Source organism: Alligator sinensis, unplaced genomic scaffold (genome assembly GCF_000455745.1).
Source record: "Alligator sinensis unplaced genomic scaffold, ASM45574v1 scaffold840_1, whole genome shotgun sequence".
NCBI lineage: Eukaryota > Metazoa > Chordata > Crocodylia > Alligatoridae > Alligator > Alligator sinensis.
In genome coordinates this window covers 764,626-782,112 of record NW_005842643.1, presented here as the reverse complement: position 1 = coordinate 782,112, position 17,487 = coordinate 764,626, and the positions used below count along the sequence as shown (strand labels likewise).

Here is a 17,487-nt window from a genome sequence, read left to right as displayed (position 1 = left end):
ACCAACAGCAATCTCCGCCCCCCCCCGGCCCGAGGAGTCATGACTCCGTCCCACGCCCCACTTCACCCTGGCTGGACCACACCTGCCCCTGTCCCCTCCTTTACCACAGGGGCCATTGATCTGCACCCCCCCATCCCTTCTCTTCCCCCTCCCCTTCCACCACAATGGACTTACCAGCTGCACACAGTTCTGCACACTGCCAGCTGTGGTCCTCGCTGCCTGAGTGCCACAGTGTGGCTGCGTGCGCACACAAGCATTTATCCCACCCTACATGCACACACATGCATCCGCACACCCCACAGCCACCCACATCCACATATACCCCCACACCCTACGTACACACACATCCACAGCTCCCCACAAACCCTATACCCACTCACCCACCCACAGCTACCCACCCATTCATACCCCCCATGCCCCTCCACACACCCCCATATACAAACATAAGACTTCATTTTGAGCTATTATGGAATCACTTCTATATATACAGTGCAAACACAAGCAAATCAGGACAATATATATTTTTTTAATAAAATTAAAATACGTTATTACAAATGTTTGACTTTTAGTGTATAATTTGGGGGGTTTTCTGGTTCCAAGATGGCAAACCCCCTTCCCAGAAGGAGTACTTCTGGGGCCAAGTGGAGGGACTTCTGATAGCAAAGGTCAGAGTTTAGGGGTGGGACTTCCAGTCCCTAGATGGCAACCAGGGGGGCCGGGCTCTTGCCAAGGGGCAGAACCACCCTTGGGGCCCTCAACAGCTCACCAAAATTCATTAAGCAGCCCTCCAGTCAAAATAATTGTCCACCCCTGGATTATAGTGTAGCAAGACTTGTACTTACCAGTTTGTTTTTAGTTGCTTTTACACTTTTGACTCTTCTGGAGAATTTTAAACCCCCAAGACAGATAGGAAGGTACATTATTTTTTGCACCCTTGATACTGACTTAGTACTGTATTGCAAGCAGGAGTGAGGATTGCTTCCCACTGTTTCTTAAATGAGGTACATTATCCTATGGGTCCTGATATAGTAGGCCGCTGTTCTGCACTCAAGTTGTGGTGAGCCATTACCACCATGGCAGAAGCCTTATTTTAATGTCTTGTGCTTTCGTCCTTTTTCCTTCTTTTAACTTGGTCTGCCAACTGTAGAGTTCTGCCAGATTACGTGTAGCAGATGCTTATGAAGACCGATACTGAAAAGGAGCAACCTAGTAATTATTAGAAAATTACTGACTACATGCCTTAATTTGCATGCAGTGTGTTAACTGTGTTGCTTATCTTTTTCTTAGTATAATGCAGATAAGGCGATAGTAGACAGCGGCACCACCCTCCTCCGCCTACCCCAGAAAGTCTTCGCTGCTGTTGTGGAAGCTATTATTCGTACATCTTCGGTAAGCTGATGTTATTATAAAAACTGGTCTTGTTCCATTGTTTGATTCTTGGAAAAAGTGTATGGGGAAATCTTTTAAGGTGCTGGTTAGCCTAAGAGCGTTTGGGCTCTCAAATTGCGGGTCACAAACAGGTGTTGGAAACATGAGCTTCCTGCCAATGCCACTAAAGGTAAGTTCCCAAATCAAGAAGAAAAAGATTTCAGACTAATATAGAGGTAGAATGTTTGCTCTCTTGCATTTCAGAAATATTAACATAATCCCTCCTTTTCAAATTCAGAGCACTGAGCTTGAACATTTAGTTTGCTCCTTCAAAAAAAAAAAAAAAAAGCATCCATAAAGTATACAGGCCTGATTCTGCAAACATTTACAACTGTGCCTCTTATCAGAGTTGCACAGACTTCATTCAATATCTGGTTAACTCCTTACAGGTCTCATTATGCCATCATACAAATCTCTGCCCAAAATTGGGCACATTGGTGATTTAAGCCAACATCTCCTACAGCTCAAGTAAATGTCCTGAAGACTGAATTAAAGGTTTTAAGGGGAAAGGGCACTATTGCCTTCTGCATTTTACCCATATTGCTTTGTTGTTTCTTATTAAAATGCCCCAGAACGAAACTAATTGCTTCAGTTTGCTGAATCAGCAATCATTTAGTTGGGGGGTGGGGGGTGGAATGGTTTGGGGTTTACCGAAAAACAGTATTTTGTTGCAGCCACCAAACCAAAAACTTGAATTATGTGCACAGCTCTAAGCAGATGGACCATTTGTGTAGTAAGGTACTCCTTAGTAAGAGTTAGTATCAGAGATGGTATTTAGTGAATTATTTATATAATGCAATAATAGCACCATTGTGCCATTGTAGTACTTTGAAACAATGCCTTCCAGAAATACAGCATGTTGAAACTATCAGCTTGCTTAGATTAACATTTTGTGAATAAGTAGGGAGAGGAACTCTTAAATACCGCTAAAATAATTTATTTGCAGTTATATGCTTGGTCTGTTTATGTAGCATAAAGCCATGTGTCTGCATCCCAAGATACATTTGTTTAGCATATAAAAGCAAGACAGGTAAATGTAATGTACTAAGCAATCATTCTGGGAAATCAAAGCATGCATTCAAAAGAGAGCACTTTTGCAGGCTTCATATACTCTGTCTGCATTTTATTCAGACCAGCATTTGTTTTCTACTCCAGGGAAGGTAGAGAGAGAGAGAGAATATTTTCTATCTTGGTATTTTTCCAGTAAGACAGACTGGGGGCCCCATCCTCTCACATGTTGGCCACTCAGGCCTAAGCAATCTTCAAGCACACAGTAGTCTTTTGTCTTCAGTAAAGCAGGGTGGGTTGGGGCAGGGGTTACGTGTGCATGTGCGTGCACTTAAATGCTTTGCTGGCTCAGGATCAAAGTGCTCAGCACCATGCAATATGCAGCCCTGTTGCATAGCAGTGGGCATAGCAGAGCATATCCCATGGGCATTTCAGCTGTTTCAGAGTTGTATGTGGAAATGAGCAGGTTAGCATCTGAGAGCATTTCTCCAAATGCTGATTTGTATAATGTCCTTGTCCTCAGACATCTGTCTAAAATAACTTGTTCCTGTATGTCATGTGGGAGGGACACTGGCATCATTTAAGGGATTTTTTACCACTAGGGAATTCCCATTCCTTGGGGAAATTCTGAAACTACACTAATATTTTTGTTAAGCATTGGAACTTGCTCTTCTGAAATTTCCCATGGAACAGGAGACTGTAAGTTTTGACTTCAAAGCATTTGACCACCGGTGTAACTTGGGGGAGGGGGCAAAAGGGGCAGTCACTCCAGGCATCAACTTTGAGAAGGGAGGGAAGAGGGGCAGTGGGAAAAAAAAACCCAGCTTCTACCAGCATTCACCATCACAATAGCAACCAGAAATCACTGCTTCCACTTTGCCCTGAGTTCCCAGTAGCCATCCCTATGGTGCTTCATATAAAGCCCCATGTTCCTTTAAAACTTTTCAAAACTCAGTGGTCCCAGCACCCAAGCTGTCTGTAGCTCCTACTTCCTGCCTGACAGTTTCCACTCTTCACAGCAGCGTAGAAACCCTGGAAGTCCCAACTCCCAGGGGCATGGCTCTGTAGCAGCCCAGAAGGCAGATGAGCTGGCAGAAGGCTTCCCTCAGAATCAAGGGCATCTACTTTTTTCCCACATGTAGCAATGCAAGATAGCTGAAATCTAGGCACCTGATGAAAAAGCATTTATTATCATCTGAGCAGCTCATCTTGCCATGAGAATGCAAAGGCTGGTACCTTGGTTAGGGTACTAACCTAGTTTTGAGGAACCCCAGTCTTCTATCCCTAACCTGTATTTTGTATCCTTAACCTGTAACGTTCTGTCCCCATGCCTTCAAAAAACAAAACAACCTTTCCCCCACCTTCACCCCAAAAAACTCAAGAAATCAGCATTTTTCTACCTTACAAAGGTCTAGCAAAGTGCTAAACTATTAATGTAACCATGGTCCTATAACTGACTGCATTAGGAAAGGTTGAAGTCCTAAAAGAGTGGACCCCTGTATGCTAACTACCAAACTCTAGGGTTTTTATTAACATATTCATGTCATCTTTGCAAGCATGTCACCTTTGAAACTTCCTATACCTAATTTCAAAGTACATGGTTTTAGTTTGAAATGCTTATACAATGAATATGCAAAAATAAACTGCACAAGAAATAACTGGGGATAGTATTTTTGTTAACCCAAACAGAATGGTTTCAATGTCTCTTGCAGCAAAGTATTGTGGGGTCTGTGTGCTGCTTCCTAAGGAAACAGGAACACGCACAAAGTACTACCTTTGATTAAGGAAATGTTTTGTTTTGTCTTGCCTGGCATCTGATCAACATTGTGCTTCAAGGAGCATGAATGTTAGACAGGATGTTTGTTTTTAAGTGGAAAAACTCTACAAGGAGGTTTAGTTTGCTTTGTTGGTGCCTTGGATATGTTGGGGAAACCCTGTTAATCAACTTTGATTTTAAAAGTTTTTCGAGTTATGTTGCTAAGAATTGGTATGACAGCAAGAGAGTTGAGATCAGGCCCTTACTTCATGCCTTGAAAGTGGCATCAAGGCAACAGTTTGTGTACAGGGAAGGGAACAATTTACCAATGACCTCATGTTTAAAAGATACTGACATTTAAAAGAAAAAAAACCAAAAAACTCTGTTCAGTCCCAGCTGTATATGCAAGTTTGTAGAGGGGGTGGAGAAGTAGCAAAGGTCAGTTAGTACTTTTCCTGTTTTTTGTAGTAATCACTCAAGAGAGCTTATAAGTTTGACCTTCCGGCCTCTGTATTCACTGCAGCTGTTCTCTTTCCACTAGTATGGCTAAGCTTATTTTTTATCTGTACATCTAATAGAAATAGACATGTCCCACAGTCCCTCCAGAGGACTGCCACTAGATATATTAGGCCTTATGTTATTCAGTAGTAAGATTTTTGAGTAAACAGCCTTTGCATTAATCAGTCCCATGTTTCAGAATGGCTTATTATTAGATTAGGATGCTTACAGCATTCATAATTTAAGGGGGAGAAAGCACTCAGGGAATACTAAGGATTAAAGTTCTAGATCATTATAAGCATCTAAAAGAGAATGTCGTTTGTATATATCCCTTCCCCCCCCCCCATCTCTCTCACCACAGATCCAAGAATTCTCTTCTGGATTCTGGACAGGTTCCCAGCTTGCATGTTGGGACAAAACTGAAAAGCCCTGGTCCTTATTTCCTAAAATCTCCATCTACCTGAGAGACGAAAACTCAAGCAGATCATTTCGGATCACTATCCTACCACAGGCATGAACTTGTTTTATTATTTGGATAAAATCAGAAGTTTGACACCCTAGTTTTTATCACTGTTGTAAAGCTTTTCTCTTCTCCTTACTTAAACTATTTTGATGAATGTAGTGAGGCCTGAACCTAATAATTCATTGTAGCTAATTATAATTGGGGTTCATACTTTGGGAAAAATGTTTTTAACAATATTAGTGAAAAACTGGACTCTGTCTGACAAACAATTGATGAAGTTAAAAAATGTAAAGGGGAAATAGCACATTTAATTTTTTGAAAATGGTCCCCTTACTTTGTTGATTAACAATGCGTTTTTTTCCTGGCTATTTGAACAATTCTCAAAAATATTTTTGCCCACTTCATCATCATGGCAACTGTTGATCATGGTGTATGCATGAGAGGTCACGCAGACCTTCTATGCATATGCCTAGGCAGGAGTTTTTGGAGGAGTGGAGGCTGCCCAGACCTTCCAAACCCCCTTTGGGGCACTGAGACAGAATCCAAAGGCCAGACTGGGTCCAGATGTTTGGTGCCTCCATGACTGATTTGTATAAGCATCTGGGAACTGAACCTGGGTCTCTTGTGTGGCAGACAAGGAGTCTACCACTGAACCATAGGGGACTTGCCCGCTTCATAAAGCAGCTCAAATTACGTGAGGCACCAATATAGTACGGTTCTGATGTTTTTAATCTACTTGAGGGGTAGGTAGCCCCCAGCACATGTGCCAGAGCGTGGCATGTGAAGTCATTTTGCTTCCCCTTCCCACCCTCTGCCCCTCTTCAGGGAAGGGGCTAGGGCTATGCTTCCACAACAAGGATCGGGCCCCTTACAGCTCTCCTGCCATCCGCCCCAGGCATGCCAACAACTTAGCAATTCAAGGTTGTGGGTGTTTTTGTCACTCTGCCCAAAAACATTGCTGACCCCTGACCTACTTACTTTGGAAAACAAATTGATTTGTTTCTCATGGCACCATGATGAGATGCACTTTTCCTGAAAATGATGCTTTTGGCAAAGGGCCTGTATGATCTCTGTGCCAAATTCCATAACTTGGTCAATTTATATTTATTAATATTATAAACCTATATAGATTATGTACTGTCTGGCTTTTAAAAAATAATGTGCTACTCACTTCTGTTTTCATCATAAGTGTGGTTCCTGATTGTATTGCAGTTGATGCTGAAAAAGCAGAGTGGACATCAACTGACCTAAGTAGCATCCCTACTTAGCACAGGGGGAGGGCAACAAAGCTCAGATGTATACTTAACTTGAAATATAGCCAAGGCTTACAGTAAGCCAAAGGATCAATGTAGGGGATGTGAGAGAAACTCTTATCAGTCTTCCATCCCCTTGGTAAAAAGTGTGTGAAATTTGACTTAAGTTTATTCACTCAGAAGACTGAAACTGACAGAAATGCTCTCTGGATCCATTGCACCCTAATCATTTAAATGTTTCTGTAAGTTGAATGCATGTTCCTGACTGTCTTCATAGAATACAAAATAAAATAAAGAAAACCCCCTATTTTTTCTTCATGAAGATAACCTTAAAGTGGCAACTAATCAAAAGCCCAAATTTGAATTTAGACTTCCTAAGTCCCAACTATTGACTTCACTGAACCTCTGCCCTCTCTTACATATCATACAACAATTTGCTTACTCCAGTTTATTCTTTGTTTTTAATTAAATTTGAGTGACTTAAAATCGAAATCTTGGGAATACTTTGAGTTAAAGCACCCTATTTGTCAGCATCCATGTTTTTGAACTGTAGTTATCTTCTAAATACTGTACATTCCTGCTACTTATTTTATGTCTCTTGTTTGTGTGTCTTGTTTGTTTAATGAACAGCTTTATATTCAACCCATCCTTGGGATTGGACAGAACCTGGAATGTTACCGATTTGGCATCTCGTCCTCCACAAACGCTCTGGTTATTGGTGCCACAGTTATGGAGGGTTTCTATGTCATCTTTGATAGAGTTCAAAAGAGAGTAGGCTTTGCTGTGAGTCCATGTGCAGGTAAGAGAGGGACTCCTTGTGAGAAATATCTGTCGTGTTTCAAGATAGGAGCTGCATCGGTTAATCTGTCAACAAGAAACATTGCAGGCTCCACAATTTGCAGATAAATAGATTCTAAAGCAAACTTTCTGCATTATGCAATAAAGATATTTTTATGGGGAGGAAAAATCAACACAGTTTCTGTATTTAAAAAAAAATCTGCCTTTCTGACCTTTCAGCAATATTTTTGAAGAAGTTAAAGGTAGTTTTAAGATGACCAAGCTGCTGTAAATACAACTTTTACTGGCCATTGATAGTTCTATGGAAATGTTGCTGCTAAGGAATGAGAAATAAAGGCGGAAAGCCAACTTTTTCTGAAAGGTATTTAATAAGGAGGTACTGTATAATGAGAATTGCACTTTTCCCCACTCTTAGAAGCAAGATGCAAAACAACAAACAAAATCTATGAGGGATGTTTTGTGAATCACTTCTTCAGATGAACAATCTCTAATCCATGGGTTGCCACAGGCCCACAGAGCTATTGCTGGTTGTCCCTCACCAAAGGGCTGATTCCATGGAACTGGCTTAATAACCTGTTTCTAAATGATCCACAAATTAAATGTGGCTAATAGATATCTTTCTATTTTTTTACATATTAGCCATTAAAAAGGTGCCATAAGAATATAGAATCAAAACGGAAGGGATGAAGAATGTGAAGGGAACTGGTCCCAAACCCCAATCTCTACCTAGGCTGTAACACCTTGAATATCTGTGATCCATGTGCAGTGGAAATGGTTCCTAGGTACACAGATATATAGATTAGCCAAAATTAGGAAGGGATAGTGAGGCACTCAGTCTTTACGGAACAGTGTAACTGAGCAATAGAAGATCAGTGCTGGCTTTACACGCCCCAGATTCTGGACCTTTTAAGGATTTGTCTAAATTCATAACACATTTCTGAAGCCATTGATGTAAACAATTTAAGCCTAGTAGCAAAAATCTAGGCACCTGTGTGGGCAGCTCAATTAAGAGCTCTGCATGGGGAAGAGACTGACGCATTTTGGCTGCATTTAGGAGATGGAAAATAACAATAACATTACTGCAGACCAAGTTCTATAACCTGTTCTTATCCCTTTAGTCCTCAACAGGCATAGAGTTGATATAACTGACTTCTATGCCTACATCTCTTGAGCTGCAACTCTGGGTGGGTGCATAAGTAGAGTGATGCCTTGGCTCTTCCCTGCTGGACTGATGGTCTCAAGGGGACCCAGGCCAGCTGGCATAGTTTAGAGTAGCCTCTGAGCTCTTCTGAAGTATTTCATGATTTGCATCAGAATCAAGGAGCTAAAATCTTGCACTCTGCTGTACCCCATATCTTTGTACATAAATACATGGTACTTGGCTACATTGTTCAGTTCTAAAACCCTTCCTCCACACAGAGAAAGAGAGAGGGAGAACTGTATTTATCAAATAAAAATAAAATCTTTTTAAGAGGATACAAGCTGATCATTAACTGGTTTCAGTAAAAAACTTCCCCTTCCCACCTCCCACACCTCTTCCCAATCCCATTGTTTAGTTTTATGCAACTGTTCATATCTATTATTATTTTTTGACTTCTGAAATCATGTGATATAATCTAAAGCACTATCGGAGGTAAGATATTGTGCTGGTATGACAATCTGTATGTACACATGTGCATATACTAATGTGAACAAATGTGTACATCAGTCTCTGTGATTTCATTTCTGCACAGTTTATGGTTTCCATCTGAGGCCCCATTTCATCAGGGAAAAAAATATGACTCTGCATGGAAACTAGTCAGTATTGCTTGGAGGGATTAAGTGTCATAACTGCCTTTTACACAGAAACCAACCAGGACTTCCATAGCAACTGTACAAATGTACTTTAGTTGAGGCTTTTTAGTCTGTTCAGAGACATTAAATTTAATTGGGACTACTGATGGCATAAGCCTTTACAATTGGGGAAATATAGAACAAATGTACATGTATGTCTACTTTGTATGGTGACGCAGGGTTGATAATTTGATGCAATGTTTATCCCAAATATGAATTCCCTAGCTTTATTATTAGACTTTAATTAGGTACTTTATCAATCTGGTTTTGGTTAAAAAGATAAAAACTGAATGAAAACCATTGACTAAATTAGACCACAAATTTTGAGGTTTGGCTCAGTATTAAATAAAAAATGGCTTACTTATATTACTAGTTCATGTCTTGCCTTGTTGGGAAAAAACTAAGGTTTGAGAAGAGTCTGAGGGCTTCAGGAAGCTGATTATTGCAAGCGAACAAATCCATACTTCTTATTAATTCAGATAAGTCCTTCAAAAGTTCAAAGGACTGTTTAAGGCTTGTTTCACATATTGCTAATTTCAAATCAAATCAATATGACATAAAGGAGCGTACTGAAGCACACTGTATGAAATTGGAAAGTTTGAAGGTGATGAGAGAGGCAAGCAAGGTGTTACAGATTCTAAATATCTAATTCAATTTTTTAAAAATCATGTTTTCTGGAATACTGATGACAAGCCTTTTTGGGGGTGGTGCTGAGGATGGTGACTAAATTCATAACTGCAGCTGCTCCTGTACAGTTTTAGATCAGGAATAGACGTTCACATAATGCAATATTAACAGTGCACCTCTCATTATACAGTATTTCTGCAAGTTGTTAAATCCTGCCTTAAAAAAAAACATTTTTTGTATTGAATGATAAGAATATAAGATTAAGCTTTGTATATGATTTATGGGGTGTTAATGGTGAGATTTTTTTTCCACAAAAACTTCCTATTTTTAAATCCAAATAAGTGGAACCAAATTGATTGATCACTTCATAAATTATATATATTTTAAAGAGATAGTCTCCGTAAGTGGCTATATCTGTTAAACTGTTTATTTTATGTATTTGTCAGGCAACACTAAATTTAAACATACATCTGGGAGATAAGTATGTGTTGAATATATGTTTGGTTTCTAAAACTATATATTCTTAAGTTTTATACACATGCAATATAAAAATGGCATTTCCCCAGAGATGAAATTCTTTCCCTACTGAAGTCCACAGTGAAACTCCCAGAATTAAGGATTAGGACTAGGATTTTATTCTAAATGCTGATGACTAGAAATTCCAGCAAAATTAGCACATGTGCGCATGCACACACGCATACACAAGTCCAGTGGAACAATCCACAGTCACATTAAGCGTTTATACAAACTCTTAATCTTCCCTTTTTTATTCAGTTGTTAATTTCTCTTCAGGGAACAGGTATACCGGGGACTGCATTACTGTTGAATAGTCTGAAAATGTGACCTAAAATGTCAGCCAACCTTTTTTTAGTTGCTTCCTTAATATTAGAGTAGTTTATACACAAGTCAAATGGCTGTCAGCAAGGAGGAAAAAAAGGTGCCTCGTTTTTTGTTTGCTTCAAAATATTGCATTTCTGGACAATAGTGGCAAGTGACTTATGAAAGCTAGATAACCCTAGCCTGAAAGGGACCAACTTTGCAATGCCACGAGGGAATTTACTGCGTACTAAACTGCCTGAACATGCATCTGCTTGTCTTGTAACTGTACTTAGTAAGTTAAAAGCAGATAAAATTTCATTTCCAGGGTGCAAAGCAGGCAATGGGAGGAAACTTCAAAAAAAACAAATAACCCTCAGACCCTGTATCTCTTGTACACACATGTACACAGCACTATCAGGCAGTCTTTGTACTTCTATAGAGAAACCAACAGAAACACCCTTTTGTATAGGTCCTCTCCTTAATCATGCCTGCAGTTTTCTACCTTGAATTATCTAAATATAAGAATACTTTTGTCTCAGGCACCGTCTTTTTGATTTGGCAAGGGTGTGTAAAATTTTAAAGAGAAATGGTGATCAAAAGCAGAAGCCCTGCATAAAAACCCTATGTATAGATGCCATGGGGGGCTGTATTTAACTACAGAGGTGGACTACTTAAGGATGAGTCTTTAAAATGCAGGAACAGTACTAAGTCTATGCTCTCAGTTGCCCTAAGCAAACTAGAAAATATTCAGCCTTCCTAAGCTACAGTGCTACAGATATGAAATGTATTGTATAATTTGCTGTGTTGAACCTGCCTATTCTGCCTCTGAAATGAATAACCCTAGCCACAAATCAGAGAAATTCTCTGCTGCTTTCTATGGATGAGAATGTTCGACAGGCACATATTTTTTTTAAACAAATGAGTTTGTATGTAATGAAATGGCAATACATCACAGATTACATAATGTGTGGGTGTCGGAAGGAAGCAGTCGAGGCAGGCTTCCTTGTTTGTAATGCAAACCCCATTATTCCTGTTTTTCAAATCACTGGGGGTGGAGAAGACTCCCTACCACACTGGATTAAAACTCTTCTTTGTAATTCTGGTCCTTCATAGCTAACTTTCTCTTCCACACTATCCTCATGTCTCGTGTCACTATCCCCCAGCTTGTCCATTTAGCTAGAATGACATGTCTCTTCAGCATTTTTTGCTAGTTGGCTTGGTTATCTCCCTCCTCAGGATGATGGCTGTTATGAATCCCATTCTTAAGTATCCAGCTGTCCCCAATCACTCTGTAGGAATGTAGTATACCTCATCCAATGCACCAAATGCCCTGATGGAAGATATGTAGGAGTGACCAGACAACAACTGCGCACCAGAATGAATGCACACTGGAAATCCATCAAAGACAGAAACACTCAATTACCGGTGGGGGCACATTTCTCACAGGAGGGCCACTCTCTCTCCAATCTCTCAGTCCTGATCCTCAAGGGAAACTTACACAACACTTCCCAGAGACAAGCCTATGAGCTCCATTTCATCAACCTGCTGGATACTAGAGATCAGGGACTAAACATAGACATTGGATTTTTGATACATTACAATCTGCCTGGCAACTGACTCGCCAGCCCAGCCCCTGGCTTGTTTACTTTTCATTCCATCCAGGAAGAGCACACACCAACTGCTGAAACTTCCTTAGCCTGACGAAGGGTTTTTGAACCCGAAAGCTTGCTTAATAACTATTCTCCAACCATTTGGGTTGGTCTAATAAAAGATATCAAATTCATCCAAGGAACCTTGTCTGCCTGTGTCCTTAGACCAACACAGCTACAACCTAAACCCCTAATACGAGTTCATGAATTCCACCTCCGGAGGCAGGTAAATAAAGTTAAAGGTGGCCATTCTGCGCGTCACCCTAGTCTGTCTCTTTATGGGTCTGGTTCTTCATCTTTCTGTGCCTTAGTTTTCTGTTTGTAAAATTGGGATGCAAGTGCTTCATTTCCTCCCCAGACTGTTGTGCAGCTGAACATACTGCAGACTGATATGCTCAGATATGGTGGAGGTAGAGACCACTTAAGGATAATGAGGAAAGATTTCTTAAGTGTTGATGGTATCTCTAACATTTCTTTTCTTGTAATTTCTCAGAAATAGGTGGCTCTCCGGTATCTGAGATAGAAGGTCCTTTCTCAACAGCAGATATAGCAAGCAACTGTATTTCCACAGGAACCTTCCATGAACCACTGTTGTGGATTGCCTCCTATGTTCTCATGAGCATATGTGGCATCATCCTCCTTGTTCTGATCATCTTGCTGCTGCTCCCGTCTCGGTGTAAGCATCGCTACACTAACAACGATGTAGTCAATGATGAGTCATCCTTGGTGCATCATCGCTGGAAATGAGGACCCTTTGATCATGGGTTGGGAAGCCTTAGACTCTGTCAACACAACAAAGAATGAAGTGTCCAGCCTAGGAGAGGAAATGAATACCTTGTTCCTTTTTGTTGGTCACAAATCACAGTTTTCTACATATACTGCGTCATAATTTTTTAAGCTTTAATTTCTAACACCCGATTCCAAACCAAAACACTAAACCCACTTTTCAAGTGCTGTGTTACTGGATTGGTTCTATCATACCACAACTGAGCCTTTCAGCTCCCAGTCATACCCTTTTTAAATGTTGACATGGTGTTCTTCCATTATCCAGACAAAATAGCTCATTCCTCATTCCCAAAAGAAAAGGAACCATCAAATATTTCTAATGTTAATCAAGACTTGAATGTTGGGTGGGGGGGGAGGACAAGTTTTAATGAGTTTTCTCATTAGTTACATTAAAGAAATAATGTTTGGTTTACATCAGTTCATTTTAAAACAGTGCTTACAGCATAGGGAAGGTGGAAAGGTCAGTGTTGTGCAGCTAACAAAAGCAATTTACGTGACTAGGAAACTGACTTTTTTCACAGTGAGGTTACTGGTGTCATTTGAGTAGGTCTTTGTTCATTAGCTGCCCTTCCAGAATAGTTTGAGGAGGGGAAAACAGGGACGCCAAACTGTTGTTCTGCCTTAGTGTAAAACAAGACTACCTCGATAAAATGAAAAGGGCACTTACTATCGTTAAGTGGGTGGCACTAAGAGCTACTTTTTAGCTGTTTTAGAACAGATGAAAATCCTGTAGCACAAAATGCAATCCCTTGTTTCCAAAATAGCATTTTGCTTAATCCTTCTGAGAGGTTTATAAAATAACTTTTCACATAATCACTTTTAAAAAAATCCTCTTAGTTTTCCACCCATGTTATCTCCCTCTCAATTCGGGCACATTGCTGTTTAGAGTAGAAGAGGGTTCACTATACGTGAATGTCACAGAGCAGATAATTGTTAAGGGAAGATGTTGCTTTTTACATCTCTCTTGGCATCTCTAGTGATTGCAAGGAAAAACAATAAAATGTAAAGCAAATCTCTAAAGAGAAAACGAAACCATGTTTGCTGAGCCCAGCAGTCTGAAAGTTCAATAAATATAAAAAGTGTTTCTCTTTTGAATAAACTCTGGAAGTTTTGGTGACGCTGACTGGCTGTTTAACTTGAATAGCAATTGAGGATTTTTTAGTTTAGTTTTTGTGATATGTCCATCTTGGTGAAAACGCATTATACACAGTAGTGGGAAACCTGTATAACAAACTGAAAGTATATTGGTTTAGTAGCCCTAAATAAATGTTTGTGTGTGGATTTGGATTTTTTTGGGTGGGGGGAGGCATAATAGACCAGATACATATCTCAGTTGAACAGGTATAAAACTTAAATTTAACAGAGATAAGAAATGTTGGTACTTTCTTTAAAGCCTAAAAAGGCTTTTCTTGTAGCTAAGAAAGGTGGTGCAGGAAGTAGGCTCAGAAATCCAATTTTATTTACTTTTTTAAAAATTACAAAGTTTAAAAGGGCCTCTTGTTTCTTTTTTTTCTTTTTACATTTTTGTTGGATTTAAGTAAAAGGGTTGGAGTTTGTTCTGACATCTGATTTTCTTGATACTGGGAGTTAGAAATTTGAGGAGGAAGGGATTTCTGAGTTTTTTTTCTGCTTTTTATTTTTCACTGACCTTTATCAAAAATTGAATTTAAGGAATGCAAGAATCTGTGCAGCTTGAATGATAAAAACTTCTTATAATTAGGCTTCTACTAATAGATGCAGTTCTTTATCATTTAGAAAACAATGTAACTTTCCTTTTTAATTCTTGTAGACTAAAAAAGATTCTTTTTTTCCTTTGTCAGCCCTAAGATTCATATAACTAAAATCATGCTAAGAAAGCTGTAACTCTTGTGTTTCCTCAGGTGAACCAAGTGATTAAGTTTCCTTCATATATATCATGGTATTTCTGTCCTATAATCTAATTTCAGTTGAACTTTTTAAAACTTTTTCTTTGTACAAAGAGCCAATGAGATCTGATTCTTAGAGATGCCAGGTACCAGCTGCCATTAATATCAGCCAGCATTAAGAGCGTTTGTTTGTCCTTGAAAATCAGGTCTACAATTTAAGTGACAGCTCATACCACTGAAATGGATGAGCAGTGTGCTAAAATGTAAAAGAAGGTTCCACTGAGTTTGAATCAAAGGAATAGATTTTATTTTGGAAAGAACGGTGCTGTTAATTCTGTAATCCAGCTCCATATAGTACTCCTTGGGTTTGCCTCAGCTCATAGCTAGTAATATCAAAGTCATGTTCCTTTTTCTTTAGGAAATATATTGAATAATCTTGTCACATTTTCCTTGAAGTCTGAATAATTTTTTTACCCATTGTTGCACAGCCTGGATGAACAGCACAGGGGAGAAAGCGCACCATCTTTATTACTTTTGAGGAGCAAAAATTGTGTACTATTAAAATACTTTTACTTTAGCTTTTTTCTTAAGGAAGGAAGGAATTTAACAGTCAGATTATTGGATAGGGTTCCAGGTATGCTTTGTAATGACAAGCTAGATCTCTCCAGAGTAGTTCAGTGAAGCTTTTTAATGCTCTATGTTTCATATAAAAGTCCTTGAGTTCACCCTTTCATTTTTGAATGTCATTGGTCAAGACATTTTAATAGAAATGCGTTAATTACATGAGCAATAATCTGGTAACAGAAATGAAATAGTCCTGCAGTGTGAGATTTTCATGGCATCCCTTGCCACTAAAATTTGGCTTATAGTAAAAATGTTGTTAGTGACATCTGCTAGCAGCACAAACTTCATATCAGATTGTAAATTGATACTTGCAGTGGAAGATATTCAGGTGAGTATTGCTTTGTTGCTCTGGCAACAAGAAGAGCAATGCTAACCCTTGAGGGTTCATTTTTAGCCTGCAGCACATTAAGAAAAATAATGCACTTGAGCATTTTTCTATGAAAGATGAAGCTCAATGGTAGACTGCAATTTTACCAACTGTGGCTTAGTAGATAATTTTTTTTCTGATTTTTAAAAATGAAGTGCTCTAAGGGATTCTCTACTTGTGTTAACTAACTTCAGGGATATTCTTTAATTAAATCATGCCTTCACATACAAAGTTCAGGATAAAGATGGAAGGCTTTGACTTCCAAGATAATTTGTTACTTGTAATATAATATATCCCAAGTGATGGGTTACTAGACAATACATCCCTGTGCTCATATGCTTTTAATTTTGGGAGCAGTGCCTTTGTATACCATTCTGTTTACCAGACAAGTGTGGGGAAATTATCTTTAGTTGCATGGAGCTTCTTTAATAATAGCTGATTCATAATGAATGCTATGTGTGATTGAATTCGAATTATGCTTGAATTTGAGCTAAAGCAAGGGATACAACAGTTCTGTCCCACTGGTCCATCGGCTGTCAGAGTTCAGTTTCAGAAATGTTACCTCAAATACCTTGTACAACTCAGGCTTTGAGAAAAATAGATTAAATGACTTTGTAAGCATTTGTTTCACATGCTGTAAATAAAGTTTAGTTCAGCTTTAACATAAAGCAGCCTATATCGCACCTATCACATTTATATTGAAAATAATGAATATTATGTGTCAAAGGAATATAATATTTTTGGCTTTGGTTTTGTACTAGCAGTTAATAGTAAATCACAAACTACATAGAGATGTTCTTACTTCTGACTCTTTTTTAATTGAGGAAATGCTAACCTTTTAACAATAGCTTAATCTTTATTAACTGAAAGCCAGTCACTGGGAAGAACAACAAGGGCTGTTTCTCATGTCAAATGAAGTCTTCCTTGGGACTGATGATTAAAAGATTTATCTAATTTGGTTGTTGACAGTTACTTTTATGTATGGAAGTGTCAGGAAGCAATCATCCAAATAGGGTAGTGTAGTAGCTTTGTTGAATGGGATCTATTTTTCCTAGTAATCCAGGGAGACGGACATTTTTTATTTTAGAGAAGTGAGAGAAATCATTAAAGTGATTCTTGACATTTCTAAAGATTCTAAGATTAGTTTTTCAGTTCTGCCTTCAGCATGAAGAAACCTAGCAAGGTAATTTGTGGCACTGAGTGCAAATAAATAAAACATTTTCAAGTAAGATGTTACCTATTGCTGTATTTTATAAACTCTTCCAAGAATATAACTTGTGAAAGTGTCCTTTTTAAAATGATACAAATTACCAAAATAATGCATTTATTGTTGACTAATGTTCCTGTAGATCTAGGTTATGCTAGGCTTGACTCCCTGATTGATGAAAACATTGGAAATGACTTGCCTCCACACCCTTGACCAGAACTAAGAATTGCACTGGGTAGGAAACACTGAAAATGCAGTTAAGCTATTTGGAATCTCTTATTTTTAGGTACCTAGTTCAAACTTAGGCCAGGTTTTTAAAGTTCCAAAGCCTTATTCTTCTTTAATGACCCTTCATTTAAACCCTCTAAAATTAACAATGGTTTTAGTCAAGTTTCTGGATGAGAGTTGTTTGTATTGCAGAAGCGACTGTCACAAATTGCACCAACTGAGAAGAAAGTTGAGGCTTATTTGGAACTAATTAGTTATGCAAATTAACATGAAAATTG

General features: G+C 38.9%; 1 protein-coding gene across 2 annotated transcripts in view; it reads left to right on the top strand.

Annotated features, from left to right (window-relative positions):
* BACE2 (beta-secretase 2) overlaps positions 1 to 16,728 on the top strand; it is a 79,476-nt gene extending 62,748 nt beyond the window's left edge. For both annotated transcript variants that reach the window (XM_025215410.1, XM_025215411.1), the window contains 4 exons: positions 1,288 to 1,389; positions 5,052 to 5,201; positions 7,037 to 7,205; positions 12,626 to 16,728. In XM_025215410.1, coding sequence (XP_025071195.1) covers positions 1,288 to 1,389; positions 5,052 to 5,201; positions 7,037 to 7,205; positions 12,626 to 12,879 — 675 coding nt within the window. In that variant the 3' untranslated portion in view covers positions 12,880 to 16,728. The remainder of the gene's footprint in view (positions 1 to 1,287; positions 1,390 to 5,051; positions 5,202 to 7,036; positions 7,206 to 12,625) is intronic.
* The last annotated feature ends 759 nt before the right edge of the window (positions 16,729 to 17,487 follow it).